This window comes from Nannospalax galili, unplaced genomic scaffold (assembly GCF_000622305.1).
Source record: "Nannospalax galili isolate Female #2095 unplaced genomic scaffold, S.galili_v1.0 scaffold591, whole genome shotgun sequence".
Classification (NCBI taxonomy): Eukaryota; Metazoa; Chordata; class Mammalia; order Rodentia; family Spalacidae; genus Nannospalax; species Nannospalax galili.
In genome coordinates, this window is record NW_008330926.1 from 1722860 (window position 1) to 1739847 (window position 16988).

Here is a 16988-nt window from a genome sequence, read left to right on the forward strand (position 1 = left end):
AGAAAGAAAGAAAGAAAGAAAGAAAGAAAGAAAGAAAGAAAGAAAGAAAGAAAGAGGGAGCTGGAGAGATGGCTCATCAGTTAAGAGTACTGGTTGCTCTTGTAAAGGACCTGGTCCAGTTCCCAGTACCCACGAGACAGCTAACAACTGCCTGTAACTCCAGTTCCAGAAGAATCCAATGCCCTCTTCTTACCTCCATGGGTACTGCATGACATGGGTGCACTCACATACATGCAGGCAATGCAATCATACACATAAAATAAAAATAATAAAATATTTTTTAAAAAGAAGAGGGCATGAGGATGAAAAGGGAACACATTAGGGGAACAGGAGGGAGTAGGGAATGGAAATGATCGATACATTGTATACATGTATGAAATTATCAAAGAATAAATTAAAATAGTAATTTACAGTTAAATAAGGGACTGGAGACATGGCTCAGCGGCTCAGAGCACTAGCTGCCCTTGCAGAGGACCCAGGTTCAAATCCCAGCACCCATATGGAGGCTAACAACAGTTTGTAACTCCAGTTCCAAGGGATCCATCACCCTCTTCTGTCCTCCGTGGTGCTGCACAACATGGGTACATTTATATACATGCAGACATAGCACTCATACACAAAAATAAAAATAAATCTAAAAATTAAAAGTATATTCATTTGGGAGCTGGAGAGATAGTTCAGCAGTTAAGAGCACTTACTGCTCTTTCAGAGGATCTGGATTAGGTTTCCAGCACTCACACAGTATTAGGGAATCTGACGCTCTCTTCTGGATTCCAAAGCCTCCAAATTCACTCAGGTACGCACACATAAATAAAACCTAAATAACTTTTTTGGTCTTTTTGAAACAGGGTCTCCCAGTAGCCCCAACTGGTCTGGAACTCACTATGTAGACCAGGCTAGCCTGAATCTTACAGAGCTCCACCTCTTCTTCCTGAGTGCTAGAATTAAAGGTGTGCACTACCTTGCTCCAAAATATATTAACTTTAAAAAAAGAAAGCAAAAACAGTATGTCCCAAAAGGGAGTCTCAGATCTCTGCTGCTCCATAAAGATCCTACTCTTCCCAGGTTCCCATGACAAAGGGCAGGAAATCTTTCCCTCTGACCTATTCATTGCTGCATCCTCAGTACCTATAACCAGTACTCAGCATGCAAGTGATGCCCAGGAAATATTTTTCCTATTGTTCATATAAATGAGTACTAACTGCCCAGGAGCAGGAGACAGGAGCTCCAGTGCTCAGCCACCCACTCGGCAGGCATACTGCACCCTCACAAACCATCACGCACGTTGGGAGCAGTCAGGGCCTGTCCAGCCCGCCAGACAGTAGCAGGTTCCATCCGATGGGTGGCAGGAGGAGCGGTCGTTGCATTTACAGGGCACACAGCGTTTGCCATAGCGACCAGGCTGGCAGGCTGGAGAAAGGGATGCATGGTGACTGTGGGCCTTGACTGATGTCTTCCTCCCTCCTTCCCACTGTATTAACTATCCTGAAGATGGGAGTGAGAGGGGGAGTGTGGGGCCTCTGGAATCTGAACTGCTTTTAGTAGGGCAGAAGGGCGCCTCACATCTCTGGCAGGAGGGGCCTCGGAATCCAGGTGCACACACACAGTTGCCACTCTCAGGGACACAAGTGCCCCCATTCTTGCAGGTGCAGGTGTTGCTACAGTTGGCTCCCCAAAAGCCCTCTGGACAGGGCAGGTGACAGCGGGTGCCTGTGGGAGATAATGGAAGGGTCATGTCCTGTGGGTTGCACTCCCAACTACAGAGTAGACCTTTGATGTAGACACCCAGAATGCTCACCCATCCAGCCAGCCAGGCATTGGCAATGTCCATAAACAGGGTCACAGCCATCAGAATGGTCACAGTCACAGCGACTGGCACAACCTTCGCCAAACTGCCCCTTCTTGAAGAATGAATGAAGAGTACACTAGTCAGGGATGCTGTGCTCTCCCCTCCCCCAGAGGTAGGCTATGATTACTTACGGGACAAGGCAGCTGGCAGTGGGCTCCATGCCACCCAGGGGTGCATGTACAGGTTCCAGTTTGGGGGCTACAGGCTCCCTCGTGCGCACACTGGCAACTAGCATTGCAGCTGAAGCCCCAGGTGCCAGGAGGGCAGGGCACAGAGCAGTTACCACGCTGCCAACCTGGAGCAGAGGGGAACTATGAGTGAGTGACTATATACTCAGTACTGCTTGTGCCAACTTTATGCTATGAGATGAGGGTAAAAAAAGCATATGGACTCAATGTTGAATAGACAGTTGAATGCCTCCTGGGAGGCCTTATCCCACATGAGCCTCTAGTCTCTTCCACCCCACCTAGAAGAAAACATTGCTTTCAGAGCCCTGTCTAGCGTCAGCCCCAGAATTCTCCATAGACAAAATGCAACAGACTCAAGTTCACAATGGCCCCCCACCAGATCTGTAAAATCTGTAAAATAGGGGGATGAAAAAGAAGACTTGATGCTTGTTAAATCCAACACCAAACATTTAAAAAAAAAAAAAAAGTGTAAAGCTGGATGTGCTGGTGCAAACCTTTAATCCCAACACTCTCAGAAGGCAGAGGCAGGTAGATCGCTGTGAGATAGAGACTAGCCTGGTCTATATAGATAGTTCCAGGTCAGCTGTGACTACAAGGAGACCCCGTTCAAACAAACAAAAAAACAACAGAGAAATGTTCACTAGTGAATTGTATTCGGACCTGCTTTTTTTCTGTCTTTTTGAGACAGTCTCCTGTAGCCCCAGCTGGCCCAACTCACTGTGTAGACCAGGCTGGCCTTGAACTCACAGAGCTCTGCCTTCTGCCTCACGAGTACTGACTGGGCTTAAAGGTTGTGTGCCACCACATCCGGCTAGGCCTGCACCTTTTAAGAACAAGTATGATTTTAGAAATTGAAAAGCAAAGTGAGTAGGCCTGTGCTTCCAGCACTCCAGAGGCTGAACTAGGACGGTTGCCTGGAGTTCAAGGCCATCTGGGACTACACAGCAAGGCCTTATCTCAAAAAAATCAAAAAGGAGGAGGGGGTAGAGGAGAGAAAAAAGAGAGCCAAAGATTCCGGGAAGGAACTAGCTTGGATCTGTTCCCACAGTCCAGCAGCTAGTAGGCTCCGCCTTTATCCTGCTTCCCTAGCTCTGAGTTGGGCCTGCCCCTACCCTCCTATGGTTCCACCCTCAGTCACTCCTCCCAAGACGCCTAGCCGTTACCTTCCTTACAGATACAAGTGCCGTCGATGGGGGAGCAGGCGATGGCATTTTCGCATGAGCAGCGAGAGGAGCAGTTGACCCCGTAAGTGTTGGGGGGACAGAGGCTAGCGCAGTGCGGTCCCTAAAAGCAGTGGGAGGGCGAGTGAGAAGGCGGCCGGGTTCCTGGCCTCGCCCCTCTTTCCTCCTAGTGGGGCTCGCCTCACCGTGTAGCCGGGTGCGCACCGACAGAGGCCGCTGTCGGCAAGGCAGACGCCGCGGTGCAGACAGAGACAGTGTTCCTGGCAGCCCGGCCCATGCGTGTCCTGTGGGCAGCTCTCGTTGCAATGGAGGCCTGCCCAGCCCGGCCGGCACGAGCACTCTCCGTGCATAGGATGGCAGCTATGGGGCAGGTCGGGACGCAAGGGTCTGAGTGGGGCCGCAGAACCCTCCTCTGCAGGGCCCGAGTGGGAAGCCAGGGCTCTGCGCCCTCCCGAGGGCCAAGCTGGGGCAAGCAGGGCTACATGGACCGCCTCCCGCCCCCAGACGCTTCCCTGATCCCTCTCTGACACCGATGCCGCCCCTGGCTGTATGTAGCCCGGTGCTTTCCGTGACTCTCGGGCTCCAGCCCAAAGATCTCTCCCTTTGGCTTCCCTGCCTCGCAACCCACCTGAGGCTCCGTTCTGGGTCGCAGGTGCAGGATGCCTGGCAGCTGAGGCCGTAGAGACCGTCGGGGCAGAGGCGCTCAGCACAGCGATCACCTGTGAAGCCGTGTTCACACAGACACGCCCCGTTGGCAGGAAAGCAACGGGCACCAGGGGCGCAGTCGCAGGTCTCAGCACAGTCTTGCCCGAAGCGGCCCACGGGGCACTCCTCATGGCATCTGGTGCCAAGTTGAGTAAGTCTCAGCCACATAAGCCCAGCTGCACTCCACCTCCTCCTGCCCCCACCCCAATCTCCCTGGACCACTCACCGCTCACCAGTGTAGCCAGGAGCACAGTGGCACTGCCCAGTGAATCTGTCACAGAGGCCACCATTGTGGCAGCGACATTCCTGGCTACAGTTGGGTCCATGAAAGCCCTCTAGGCAGGGCAGGGAACAGATGGTGCCCTGTGGGGGCGAAAAGTCACTTACCACCCTCCCCATGACCACAGGCCTTTAGACATCTTCATATGCCTAAAGCCCTCGAACCTATCCAGAGTCCTGAGGGCCCACCCCATGAAGAAAACATTGCTTTCAGAGCCCTGTCCAGTGTCAACCCCAGAATTCTCCCATAGACTCCCACCCCATGCCCACAGGCACTGCCCTTCATACCATCCAGCCTGGTGGGCAGCTGCAGGAACCTTGGGGGACCTGGAAGACACCCCCATTTTGGCAAGGATCGGTGCTGGGGCAGAGGAAACCAGCAGCGCCCTGTGGACAGGATACTTCACAGCTGCGGGACAGGGGGTGAGGTGCAGGACAGGGGGTAAAGGTCAGAATGTAAAGGGAAGAACCCTTTCCTCCAAGGCTGGCTACTTGTACAGAGGCCAGCCTGATGTGGAGGAAAGCCTACACAGGGCTTAGCCATTCACACCTCTTCTTCCCTGTTGGGGAGTTCCATCCCCCTTCCTTCTGTCCCCCTTCCTTAATGGAGGACTGCAAAGTTCAGAGTGAAAAGGACATCCCAGTATCAGCACATGGGGAGAACAAGATTGTGGGTGGCAGTTCTCCTTCTGTACCCACCTCTGTGCCTCTCCTCCCCTTGCTCAAGTGGACCCTTTTTGAGAAACGCCTGTGCCTACAACAGTTTTTCTGCCCTGGAGGGCTCAGCACAGCAACGTCTCCAGGAAGACTGGATCCTTGGTCTCTGCCTAGTTTCCCTTCTCTCTCCTGTGATCCCCACTCCTCCAGCCTCCTCTGCAACCGGCCTTGCAACAGCCCTGGCTGGGTCCCTGTCTCTGCCTCACTTTATAACACACTTTCAAACACAAGCTCTCAAGTTCCAATTGCAGCTGTTCTAGGGAGAGACAATGCTGTCCCCAATTCATGAAAGGAAACAGTTCATGAGGAGTCAATAACTGCTCAAGGCTGCTTAGCTGATACTCATCAGAGCTGGACTAGGATTTTTTGTTGTTGTTGTTGTTTTGTTTTGTTTTTTGAGACAGGATCTCCCTGTAGTCCCAGCTGGCCTGGAACTCACCATGTAGACCAGGCTGGCCTCGAACTCACAGAGATCCACCTGCCTCTGCCTCCCAAGTGCTGGTAAAAGCGTGTGCCACCAGGCCTGGCTGGACTAGGATTTTAATCTCTCAATTCTATCACATTTGAGTCATGTCTGAGGACATTCATTCTTCATATATGATGTATGCCTGTGATCTCATCACACACCTGGGTCCTGTTCTCCCTGGGGGGCAGAAGCAGGCTCCATCCTGGGGGTCACAGGGTGCCCCATGGCAGTGGCAGCCAAACTGGCAGGCAGGGCCGTAGTGGCCTGGAGGGCAGGGCTGAAGGCAGTTTGGGGGCTGCAGGCCAGAGAGGCAAGAACAGGCCCCACTCTTAGGATCACAGGAGCTGCTGTTGCCACAGGCGCAGTGTTTGTCACACTGCTTCCCCCACACTCCTGGGGCACATTCTGTGGACAGAGGATACAAGGGGTTCAATAGGGGCCTAGCCCCTTACCAGCTTCCAGTTAGGCCCTGTCTCGCAACCCTCACACCCTTCTCCTATACCAAATCTCAAGAAAAGGCATCTGGCTACAATGGATTCCAGATAACTACCCTGGGGTCCTGAGTACCTGTGCCCTGGTAGAGACCATCCCTGAGTCACTAGCCACTCACCACTGGAGCAGTCGTCACCCCGCCAGCCTGGTGCACACTGGCACTGATTGGGAGCCACACAGCGGCCATGGACACACTCCTGGGCACAGAGTGCTGGGGTACAGATGGGGTGAATGTGAAGATGCGTCCACCCCACCCCTCCCACCTTCCATCTCTTAGGCTAGAGCCATCTTCCTTCCATACCAGGGGCTTGCAGTTCTCTAAGTACCAGGTCTGTCCTGAGATGAAGAAAGACTTTGAAGAGCAACTCGGGGTCAGACTGGACAGGACCCCAGGGATGTAGGCTCCCTGGCCCCTTTTTGTGGGAATTTTCTCAGAATCTTGTTGGGGAAAATGGTGTGGGGGGGTATCCTTGGGTGGAGGCTGGATAGATACTGTCAGACGGAAGGAGGGTAAGGGCTGAGGGGAGGGTTGGGTCAGGCTGGGAAGTAGAGTCTTCAGGGGCTGGTGATAGGTCAGGGGTGAAGGAAAGGTCAGGGGATGGCAGGTTCTCATCTAGGATTGGGGAGGGTCACATCCTAGGAAGCAAGAGACTAGACAGTAGCAAGGTTAGCCTGGCCTCCATTTCCAGTCCACCTCTGGGTCTTGTCGCCTCCTCCCCTGGCTGTTGGCCAAAGGAGAAACCTAAGGAGGCAGAAAAATAGCAGTCCTCCCCATCCTTTCCCAGGGCAGGAAAAGATTCAGACAGGCGGGCTAAGCCCCTCCCATTCCATGCCTGCCCTGGCCCAATTCAGGACTCACGAACACAGGCTCCGCTACTCTCATAGAAACCCCGGCAGCACTGCAGGCGTGGTCGGAAGTCTGTCTTCACCACCTGCCGGTACACTGTCCGGTACACAACCCTGGTGTGGCCCAGGAGATGGCCATCAGTGCTCTTGGCTAAGGCCCTGGCTACCCCACCACACTTCAGTGCCACTGAAGGACACCAGAGGGTGAATACTCCCTCCCTGCCTCCCATCAGCCACACACATGTACAGTGTACCACAGACACATCCATCCCAGACATGCCCATACACAGACCACATGAATGCCCACTAAAGGACAGGTAAGCACCTTGAGGCCATAGTGTCCTCTAAGCTCCAAAGGTTCAGGGAACGGTCAAGGAGGGGCCAGGACTCAGTCAGATACTTGCCCACCAAAGGATGGGACACACTTACTTGGGCTGGGAACAGGTGTGGGGGTCCTCCCAGGGCCTGTCACAGGACTCAGCGGGGGGCAGGCTGAAGGGACGGGAGTGGGACTCCTTAGTAGTGGTAGTGAAGCTGTGAAAGGGGAACAAGGGCAATCTGAGGCCTGAGCCTGCAGGGTGCAGCAGGAGACACAGGCCAGGTTTTCCATGTGGGGAAACATACCCCCAATATTTTGGCTTCCTCCCCTAAGCCTAGGATGGAGCCCTCATCCTGCCCTCTCTCCCCCCTAGTCCAGAACATCCTTCTAGAATTGGAATGTTCTGGGAGTCCTCATCAGAACTACCTCTTACCCAAAGGACAAGAGCCTTCCATCTTCATACACACACACACACACACACACACACACACACACCCCTAAACACCCCTAAACACCCCCACCCCCATTGTGGGAAGATTGAGTATGACTGCCTCTGGACCCAGCTGGTAGCAATAGGTTGAAGCATTTCTGACTAAATTCTTCCCTGGGTTCTATTTCCAGCCTGGTCCCCCTTTGCTCCCCCTGGCTAGTTCTCTCTATACTGGATGGCTCCCCCCCCCCCAGGAATAAGGACTGGGAAAAGCAGAGTCAGAGAGAGGCGAGAGACCAAGACAAACGCAGAGGTGGGGAAGGCATCAAAGGCAGCCCAGGGAGAGGCGCAAAGAGAACAGAAAAGATTCCCAGGAAAAGGCCCTCAGGAACGAGCAGCAAACCTGGCCCCTTCTCACCTTTCCCAGAAGGTGCAGACGTTGGGGTCATTGGAGTTGAGTGTTCTGGCCAGCCCCAGGCCTAGGGCCAGGAGGAGGAGGGGGCCCAGTGGCAACATTGCAGAGGCCTGCAATAGGACCCACAGCAGTTGAGCAGCACTGCAGTCAGAAGCCTAAAGGACCACATCAGCAAAGATGCATGCAGGAGAGGCCTGCCCATTGCCTCCTCCACTCCTCTGGTCCCATTCTGGCAGGGCTCCAGGTCTCAGGTTTGCTGTAACATAGGGTAGCCCTTGTTCTTAAGTTCTGTGTCTCAGGACTGGCTTCTCTGCTCTCTGACCCCCAACTGGCTGACCACTTTTCTTCTGTTCTGGAACCCCCTAGCATCATGCACTGGACATCACTTCTACTGCCTATTCCCTGACCTTGGCCAGCAGCAGCACAAACCCAGGACCCTTTATCTCTGATTCCCCTAGCCCAGCATATACTCACTGATATCCAAACCACAACATGGGGCGGGGATCAATGAAGGAGGTTCTAAAGGAAGCCAATTAGGGCTCAGTCGAAGAATTTTCCAGCAGTCAGGAGAGCTCAATATCAAGCTTCCATCAGTGGATGAAGGCAGGCAGAAACCAAAGCTGCTCTGATGGAGTACTGTGAGGAGGTTCCTGCTATAGGGGATGGGAGTGGGCCAGAGCTAGGGGACTTCACAGCCATTGGTGTGCTAGAACTAGCTCATATGGACTCCTGGCTCTGAGAGGCAATTCCCACTTTCCTCTGACAGTTCTGGGAAACAGGCTCCTCTCCATCTCCACACCCAGGCCTCACCCAGAGGGTGGGAAGAGAGTCAGGACCCAGAATGGGATGTTTATCTCTGGGCTCCTGGACTCGGGAGAGGCCCCGGCCCTCTGATTGCAAGCTCCCGTTTTGTGCTTTGTGTTCCTACAACTTGCTCAAGCTCCCAGCTCTATCCGTCCTGAGCTGCCCACATCTGCTTATAATTTTTCTGAATAGAGAGTAAGGCCGCTGTTGCTGGCCCCTTACATCCCTGAGCATCTATGGAATGTTTGCTGCTGCCTCACCCCTGGCCCCACACCCACACACTCTGGCAGATCATGAATCCCTCAGCTCAGCCCAGCTCCCCCTCTTTCCAGAGCCTCTCAGATTAGCATAGGCTCTTTAACTGAACCCCAGTTCCCATGTGGTCCACCCCCACCTTTAAGCCTCTGGAAACTGAATCTCACTCTCCTCCCCTTCTCTCCACCTTACTGTCACCCAGAGTGAACTTCTTCCCATCCCTCCAGTCAACAGGAGCCACTGAACCCCTCATCTCCCCTACACAGCCCCTAGGGCACAGCTCCACCTCTAGTCTTCTTAGCCCTTCCTCCCACCCTCCCTCAGTTGCCAAGTAACTCACCAGTTGGGGCTGGCTTGGGTCTGGGGAGCCAGAGGATGTCCTGGGAGATCCCAGTGCCCAGGATCTAGAACCTGACAACAGGAAAGAGCTGGCTGGGTGGGGGTTGGTGCTCCACCCTCCCCTACCACCCTGAACACATAGGTGAGGTGTGAGGGGGTCTCATTTGTCTGGCTTGGCTCCAGGGACTGGCACTGTGACCCTGAGAGGCAGGAACTGGGGAAATGATGCTAAGGCCTGTGTCCAGGGATCCAGGCCATAATCAGAAGTACCCTTCAACTGCTACTCACAATGTGACCCAGTCCACAGAGTCCTCACACCTATACAATCAGTTCCTTCTCTCAAGGTCCCTAAACTATCCACTCCCACTTTGCCCTATTCTCTGCCCACCTACAGGGCTGGCTCTAACTAGTCCTAGCTACTACTCCTACTCTCCCAAGGGTCCTCCACAACTAGGGACAAAACCCAAAGTTCCTGCCCTGGGTCTTTTCATACTCCATTATTCCAGAACTTTGGGCTCTGGCCTAGCACTGGGCCCCTGGTGAGCTGCCCGTCCTGACTGTTCCTAGAGTCTGCAGCATGATGTGGTGGACAGAGCCTATAGTGGGAAGGATTGAACTGAGGAGGTAGGTTGAGCTGTGGCTGCATCAAGTTCTTCGTGGTTCATACCCACCCTTGCCCCCAGGCCCCAAGTAACAGTAAGTACCCCTTCATCTCCCCCCATTCAGCTGCTAGAGGAAACAATCCACTTGGGGGCTCAGGAAGGTCCTGCACAGGCCAGAGGATGAAGGAGCATGGGCTATGATTATGACTGGTTTCCAGAAGGCTAGCTATGTAGAGAGAGGCTACCTTCCAACCTTCCAAGGGAACCTCAGGGTGGGGATGCAGTGTGGAGGAAGCATCAGCTGATCTGTCCAGGGCTAGAAGCCAAGGTGGTATCAAGGGAGACCAGTGGGTGGACAGTAGGAAGGAGATGGGTTGGGGGTCCTGGCAGGGAGAGGAGCAGCGCCACCTGACCATTCCCAGCTTGAGAACAGGCCTCATTAAGAGCCCAAAGCCCTGGCCTGGCCTCTCAGGCTAATCTCCCTCTGAGGGGCTGGGATGCCACAGGCCTGTCCCATGAACTTCCAGCTCCCCTTCAGTCCCAGTAGCGCTGGGCCCCTCTGATTACATGCCCATCAAGGGGCTTAATTCTCAGTCTGTGGCTCCCTGGACTAATAGTTCACAATGCACTCAAGAAAGACCCCTCACGGAAAGTCCCCTCTGCTTAACTCCATCTCCCACCAAGCCTCTTGTCTGAGAAGCCCAAAGGTCTTCACTGGAATCCAGTCAAAATATGACTCTGTGTTGTCCTGAGATGGGGCAGGCAGGGAGCTAGTGGAGCCCATAGGCCACCTCATTAAGAGTCCTCGTGGGAGGTGCCCACAGCTGAAGCAGATACAGTAAGCATGGGAACCTGCCCAAGGCCGGCAGCCGGTAGTCTCAGAAGAGGAATCCAAACTCAGGACCCAGCAGAGGCCTCCCAACGGTTCTAGTATTTCAAGAGCCGGTTAGGAAGCTCCAGGTTAGGAGCTCAGTAACCTGTTACAGGAGTGGAGAGCTGGCCAGAGGCTGGACAAGAGAAGGGATAAGGGGCGTGGGAACTGCACTGTGTGCTGTCAAAATGAGCAGACTGCTCTCTTCCACCTCCACATGCAAACTGCTGGGCTCCTGGCCAGCTCCCTTTCCTGCCTGCAGGGCTGTAGCCCACATTCCTGCCTCAGCCTCCCAGCCCCACAGGGCCCTGGCTTGTTCCCTCTGCCAGGACCTCATCTTCCCTCACTGCACCCCAGGCCTTGGGAAGAGGAAGTGAGTCTAGGGCCTCTGGCAGCCTGTAAGAGGTCCTTCTGGACAACAGTAGAGGTTCATTTCCATAGGAAACAAGCGGGGCTGATGGAAGTAAGACACCAGCTCCTCCAAGAAGTGGTGTGACTCTGGATAACCCCTGGGCTTTGGGCCTTCTGCTGCAGCTCCACTGAATGGAAATGGTAATGCACCTCCACCACTGGGTTGCTGTGCAGATGAAATGAGGTGACAAGATGATGTGCTTGGGGGCCGATCTATAACAGGCACCGCTCCATCCACATTAGCTGTCCCCAACATCCAGAGGACCCCTGCTGCTCCCCTGTGCATTCATTCTGGGAAAAACTGGTAGGCATTTTTTCCGAAGAACCCCCAGGTTGATCCCAGAATGAGAACAGGGCTATGAAAATGCTGACAGGGAGAAAGGAAGTGGGGATGGGAGGGGGCCGGGCTCCCCCTCAGAACCTGATCCCCAGAATGATGGCCCGCCAGCCAGAGGCAGTGACAAGGCAGAATGCCTGGGTTTTGCCCCCTTCCCCTAGACTTCTCCAGCAGGACCACTGCCAGCTCCCTGACCCCTCTCCTCATCTTGTGGTCCGAAGGGTCTAGTCCTGTCCCTATTGTGACCTTGGTTATGTCACTTGAGCTCTCTGAGCCTCTACTCATCCATCTCCTAGAATCCAGCGGGGGCCGAGATGCTGAAACAGTCTTGGCTAACTGCTCACTGCCTCGTCCCTTTGATGTCTCCCTCCATTTCTCCTTCTCTCTTTTCTTCCCATCCCCCATCCCTTCTTTTAAAACAGGGTCTTGCTAAATTTCCCAAGCTGACCTCAAATTTAAAATTCTCCTACTTCAACCTATTGGGATAACTGGGACTGTCTATACCTGACACTTTTTTTCACGCTTTTTCTTGTTTTTCATCAGACACTCTGCTAGCCGCCTTTTTCTCTCATCTTTACTTGCCTGGTCCCTGTCTTTCTGTGCACACTCTTGCACACTCAAGCAGAGCCCCTCCTACACCCAGCCAAACTAAGATGCAGCACGTTAGCAGAGGCACGCCAGGCATGTCTGCCGGATGGAGGAACAGGAAGCGTGAGAGTGGCTGAAGGCTGGGGCAGCAGGGGCAGGGCAGGGGTGAGGGGCTGGCCCGCAGCTGGCTCAGGAAATGGAGGCTAGAGGGTCTACAGTCAGCCTGTTTACTCATCAGGAAATAGAGAACCAGCAAGGATTCTGACTCACAAGTCTGCACCAGTCTCCACCCCAACCCCAACCTTTACCACCTGGGAGCAGGAGCCCACTTCTCAGATAGGTATTGGAGGGTCTTGGTAAAATGACTTGCCCAAGGGCTGTCTGGCCACCAGACTGAAACAAGACTGGGAAGCAACTCCCCCAGTGGCCAGTGGCCTGCCCTCCATACTACCACCTAGAGATTACCTTCAGAAAGTATAATTTTGGCAGAGCAGGGTGGCTATGCCTATAATCCCAACACTCAGGAGGCTAAGGCAAGAGGATAGTGTGTTCCAGGCCAGCCTGGGCTACAGAGTGAGACTCTGTCTAAAAAACAACCCACAGTGCAGCTCTCCTCTAGACACTGTCCCCTCTTCTACCACCTTTTATGACTCCCTGTTAAAGAGAAGGCCAGCTGTACCAGGTGTCCAGCTCTGGACTACAATCACACTGACAGCCAGTGGCCCCCACAAGCCTCTTACCACACAGCAGTCTCTGTTCAAGGGCCCCTCAGTATGCCCAGATCCTCCCAGCCTCCAAGGCCAAGCTCCACCAAGAAGCCCTCCTAGTGTTTAAGCCTCATCTTTCCTCCCTACTCCCTGAGTTTAGCAGTTGGCCTCCAAGTTACCATGGACTCCATGGCCCAAAGGAGCCCCCGCTACTCTCTCCAGCTCTTCTTGGAGGCTGGCTGTAAGTGGGGCACCTCTCTCCATAGGGAGATGACCCAGCCAAAGTCAGTACCAGTGTCCCTCCTCTGGGGTGAGTAGACCCAGTCCAGGCCAATCTGGGGCTGACAGCCATATACTGCAGTCTAGGGAGGGGATAAGGGACACCCTTCTGGGGCAGCTGCACCCACCAGCCTGTGCCCCTAGTCTCCCTGCTTGCTATACCCTCCAACACTGGCAGATGGTTCCTCCCAGCTCCACCCCGAGTCACAACAGGTTCCTTCACTGGTCTAGGTTTGCTTGGAGGTGCTGGAGGTGGAAGCCTTGAGCATGCTGGGCAAGTGCTGTGTCGCTGAACAGCACTGTAGCCCTGCCATAAGGCATGCCCATCTGTCTGCCACTGTGTCAGGGCTGCCTTGGAAAGGACTCTTCTTTCTCGTCTCAGTGTCCAGCATTGACCAGTACTCACAGGAGGTGGGGGAAGGGACAAGTGAACACCCTAAACTGAGTGCAGAACACAAGGGATGCAGTAGAAGTGTGGCTTCCACTCAGTTCCCCAACTGGCCACGTCCCAGAGCCCTGGACACAGTAAGGTGTGACTAGTGAGAAAATGGATAGTGGAATGCAGGAAGAATCCAACACCACAAAGTGAAAGCTGGCTCCAGATCTGCCCTCTGGCCTGGGTCAGGAACTCCTCAGGATTGGCCACCAAGCTCCCATGGGATGAGTGCAATGAGGGCACAAAATACAAGGCTGAGCCACCTAGCACGTAGGGAGTAAGGCACTGGTGTGGTCCTCATTCTGCGCCTTAAGGGCTACACAATCCTCCTCACCAAACACAGGGACTGAGCCCCAAATTCCCTCTATGGGCAGAGGAAGCCACAGGAGGGCAGGGGTCCCCACACCCAGGGTCCTGCTTCAGGCCACTTCTCTCAGGCTATGCATAAATGTGTGATACTGGTTATCACCCCTGGGAAACACAAACTGAGGGTTAAATTCGTTCTTTCTGTCCTCTTAACCTCCTGTTACAGATAGAGAAATGTCCTAAGAAGGTGGGCAACTTGCTGACATCATACAAGCCAGAAGGCAAAGCAGGGACCAGGACCAGGCCTCCCTCACTGGTGGTCTAGTCTCCCCCCCCCCCTTCTCCTAGGCCTGTAACCTTACCTTTGTGTTCTATCTCTAGATCTCTGGTCTGCTTTCCCATATCCACCTTTCTCTCCCTGGCCCTTGTTTCAACAAGTCTGTGTGTCTGTTTGCTGGCCCGTGCCTGTGTTTTCATCTGTCTACCCTCTCCTCCCTGCTTCCTCTTGTCCTTCCTCTAACTTTTCCCCCTCAGGGTAAGTACCAAGACTCACCACCCTGCATCAAACTGGGCTAAAGCCAGAAGGCCTCGTTCTCAGGAGTTTCCTCAGGGTGGCCCTGCCTGGCCTCAGCACCCTACAGTGGCTGTGACCTCTTTTATCTAATTTCCTACTGGTAGATAGCTGGTGGACAGGGCAGACTGAAGAGGGAATTTCCTCTTCTGGGAAAGTCTGATAGAGGATGTTAGGACAGAGTGAAGCCCAGAACTAGATGCCAACCCTGCCACTTCATCCCCCATGGAAGAGAATGAGGCAGGCAGGGAGGAGGCAGGGCAGCAGGCTTCTTGGGAGACTCAGATGTTAAAGAGAACAAAGGAAAGATGGAAGGTGGAAGGGCTGTCGACATCAGCCTCATACACACACACAGACACAGGTTCTATAATACGGGGTGGAGTGGGGCTTGGAGAACAGCCCCCAACACTCTAGACTCAGCATAGGCAGGGGTTGAGAGTTGACCTCTTGTACGTCCTGCCTGGAGCTGAGGCCAAGCCTGGGAACTTCAGCCAGAACAGGCTGTTCCCATCCCCTCTGACCTGGGCCACAGCCCAGTGGGGAAAGGAGGAGGCCATTGCTAAAACACCAGAACAGGGAGTCACGAATCCATGACTTGACGCTGGAAATAGGGATGGGAGGTGAGGGAGGCCTTGCTAGAGGGTGGGCTCCTGGAAACCTGGGCTCACATTATCTACCTGGCTATGGGCCCCACATCATGCACACCAAGGGCCCTCTGAGGCTGTGGATGCTTGTGACTGACTTCTCATTTCTTGTAGGTGGCAAAGGACTTGCAAACCCGGTTCCTTCCTTGGCGGAGAGGGGCAACAGAGCAAGCACCAAGCAGGCTCTGCTCTCAGGGGAAAAGTGCTTTCCCTGGTTAAGCCTCACAGCAACAGGAGGTAAGCGCTTTATATTATTATACCCTATGGAAAAGAGAAATTGAGGCACAGAAGAACAGAGCGAAATCAAAGTTCAAGGCTGATCTTCCAGACTTGGGTGTCACCCAGAATCTATAGTTAGCAAGCTGAGCCCTGGAATTAAGGCGGCCTGGACTCCATGGAGAGGCCCGCAGGCTGCCTTCCCCCGGGCAAAGAGAACCACAGGCTGGCCCCAGCAGCTTCTCTTTCCACTTACGCAGAACGCCCCACTGCCACCTCTCTTGCCTGCCACTCAGTCCCCAGTTTCGGCGCAGGGATCTTAGGCTCCAGAGCCCGCGGTGGGTCACTCACCTGCCTGGAACTCAGCGCAGCGTGTGCACCGACAGGTCCACGGGGCCACCCTCCGCGGAGCGGACCGAGGCCCGGGTGGGCGGGCAGGAAAGGGGTGGGACTCGGCTCGCTTCCAGGCAGGAAGTTTGGACAAGGAAGAGGGAGCCGGGAGGGGGCCGGGAGGGGTCAGGCAGCTGACGACGCAGCCCTGTTGGCCTCGGCGCTCCTATCTGCAAAGTGGGCTGGAGGGGACCATCACCACCATCACTACCGCGGTCCACCCAGACCTTGTTGACTCCCGCGCGGGCTCGACGTAGCGGTCTGTTGGACGTCCTTTTGGCTGCCGGCATCGCCGGGACTCAGAATCCAGGGAAGCGGCTGGGCTCTGGAGCCGGGCGGCGCCACCTGGCGGCCCCCGAGCGACCAAGTGCGGCTCCAGCGTCTCAGGCGGTGCCCCGGCTCCCCGCCGGTACCTGGCGGCCCTTCAGGGGGCGTGGCAGCCTTGGCTCCTTCACTTGAGGTGGGTCCCGGCGTTCCGACCTTGCATCGGATGAAGCCGAGTTTGGTGCAGCCACTACGAAGCGGTCAAGCTCTGAGTCGACGTGTGAGGTCTATCAAATTGCAGAACTCAGTCCAACCGCTCACTACAAACAATCTTCCACAGCCAAGGTTTAGAGCAAAGCCAACTTGGGGTTTGGCGATATTGGCTCATGCGGGAGGGCTGCGGGAGGGCCGGGGTTGAATTCTCAGCAGGGGGACACTTTTATTGGGGAGTAATTAACATACAATATAAATGAGACCATTTAAAGTGTAGTCTGTTGAGTATTGTTTCACAGGAGTTTCGTTTTTTAATATTTCATTTTTTTATGTTAATAAGTGTTTTGCCTGCATGTATGCTAAGTGCACCCATGTGGTACAAGGCCTGAAAAGGCCCGAAGAAGGTATAGGATTCTCTGGAAGTGAAGTTAAGGACAGGTGTTAGCTGTCCATGATGGGGACTGAGCCCTGGTCCTCTACAAGAGTAGTCAGTGCTCTTAAACACTAAGCCATCTCTCTAGCACCTTCTATTGTATTGTTTTGGTTTGGTTCCTTGGTGGGGGGGTTGTTTGTTTTATGTTTGTTTGTTTTGAGACAGGGTCTCTCTATGTAGCCCTGACTGGCCTAGAATTCCCTATGTAGAACAGGCTAGCCTTGAGATCCTCTCTGCCTCTGTGGGGATTAACAGTGGGGGCCACCATGCCCACACCTTAGGGTTTTGGGGGGATTGGTTTTTGGGGTTTTTTTCTTTTGTTTGTTTTGTTTTGTTATGGCAATTTTGAGGCGTACAATTCAGTGTCATTAACCAGGTCATGTGCGTGTAGCCACTGGACACTGTACTGTCCATTTCCAAAGCTTTCTCATCATC

The 16988-nt window shown here is 54.1% G+C and overlaps 1 protein-coding gene and 1 long non-coding RNA gene across 12 annotated transcripts in view; one reads left to right on the top strand and one right to left on the bottom strand.

Moving 5' to 3' along the window:
* Pear1 (platelet endothelial aggregation receptor 1) overlaps positions 1–16281 on the bottom strand; it is a 20579-nt gene extending 4298 nt beyond the window's left edge. For 3 of the 11 annotated variants that reach the window (XM_029556580.1, XM_029556576.1, XM_029556552.1), the window contains exons 1-17: positions 15605–16280; positions 9287–9357; positions 8362–8540; positions 7891–8143; positions 7153–7257; positions 6737–6837; positions 5996–6088; positions 5547–5790; positions 4491–4611; positions 4150–4286; positions 3847–4059; positions 3404–3578; positions 3201–3321; positions 1981–2144; positions 1799–1901; positions 1564–1710; positions 1285–1410 (exon numbers count right to left, since the gene is read on the bottom strand). In XM_029556580.1, coding sequence (XP_029412440.1) covers positions 1285–1410; positions 1564–1710; positions 1799–1901; positions 1981–2144; positions 3201–3321; positions 3404–3578; positions 3847–4059; positions 4150–4286; positions 4491–4611; positions 5547–5790; positions 5996–6088; positions 6737–6837; positions 7153–7257; positions 7891–7988 — 1948 coding nt within the window. In that variant the 5' untranslated portion in view covers positions 7989–8143; positions 8362–8540; positions 9287–9357; positions 15605–16280. Of the gene's footprint in view, positions 1–1284; positions 1411–1563; positions 1711–1798; positions 1902–1980; positions 2145–3200; positions 3322–3403; positions 3579–3846; positions 4060–4149; positions 4287–4490; positions 4612–5546; positions 5791–5995; positions 6089–6736; positions 6838–7152; positions 7258–7890; positions 8144–8361; positions 8541–9286; positions 9358–15604 lie in introns of all 11 variants that reach the window. The other 8 variants (XM_029556567.1, XM_029556571.1, XM_029556557.1 and 5 more) reach the window with 8 other exon arrangements.
* Positions 3180–15586, top strand: LOC115067782. The gene is made up of 3 exons (XR_003847150.1): positions 3180–3282; positions 3871–4074; positions 15152–15586. It is a non-coding gene; the product is annotated as an uncharacterized LOC115067782 (long non-coding RNA).
* Positions 16282–16988: the final 707 nt, after the last annotated feature.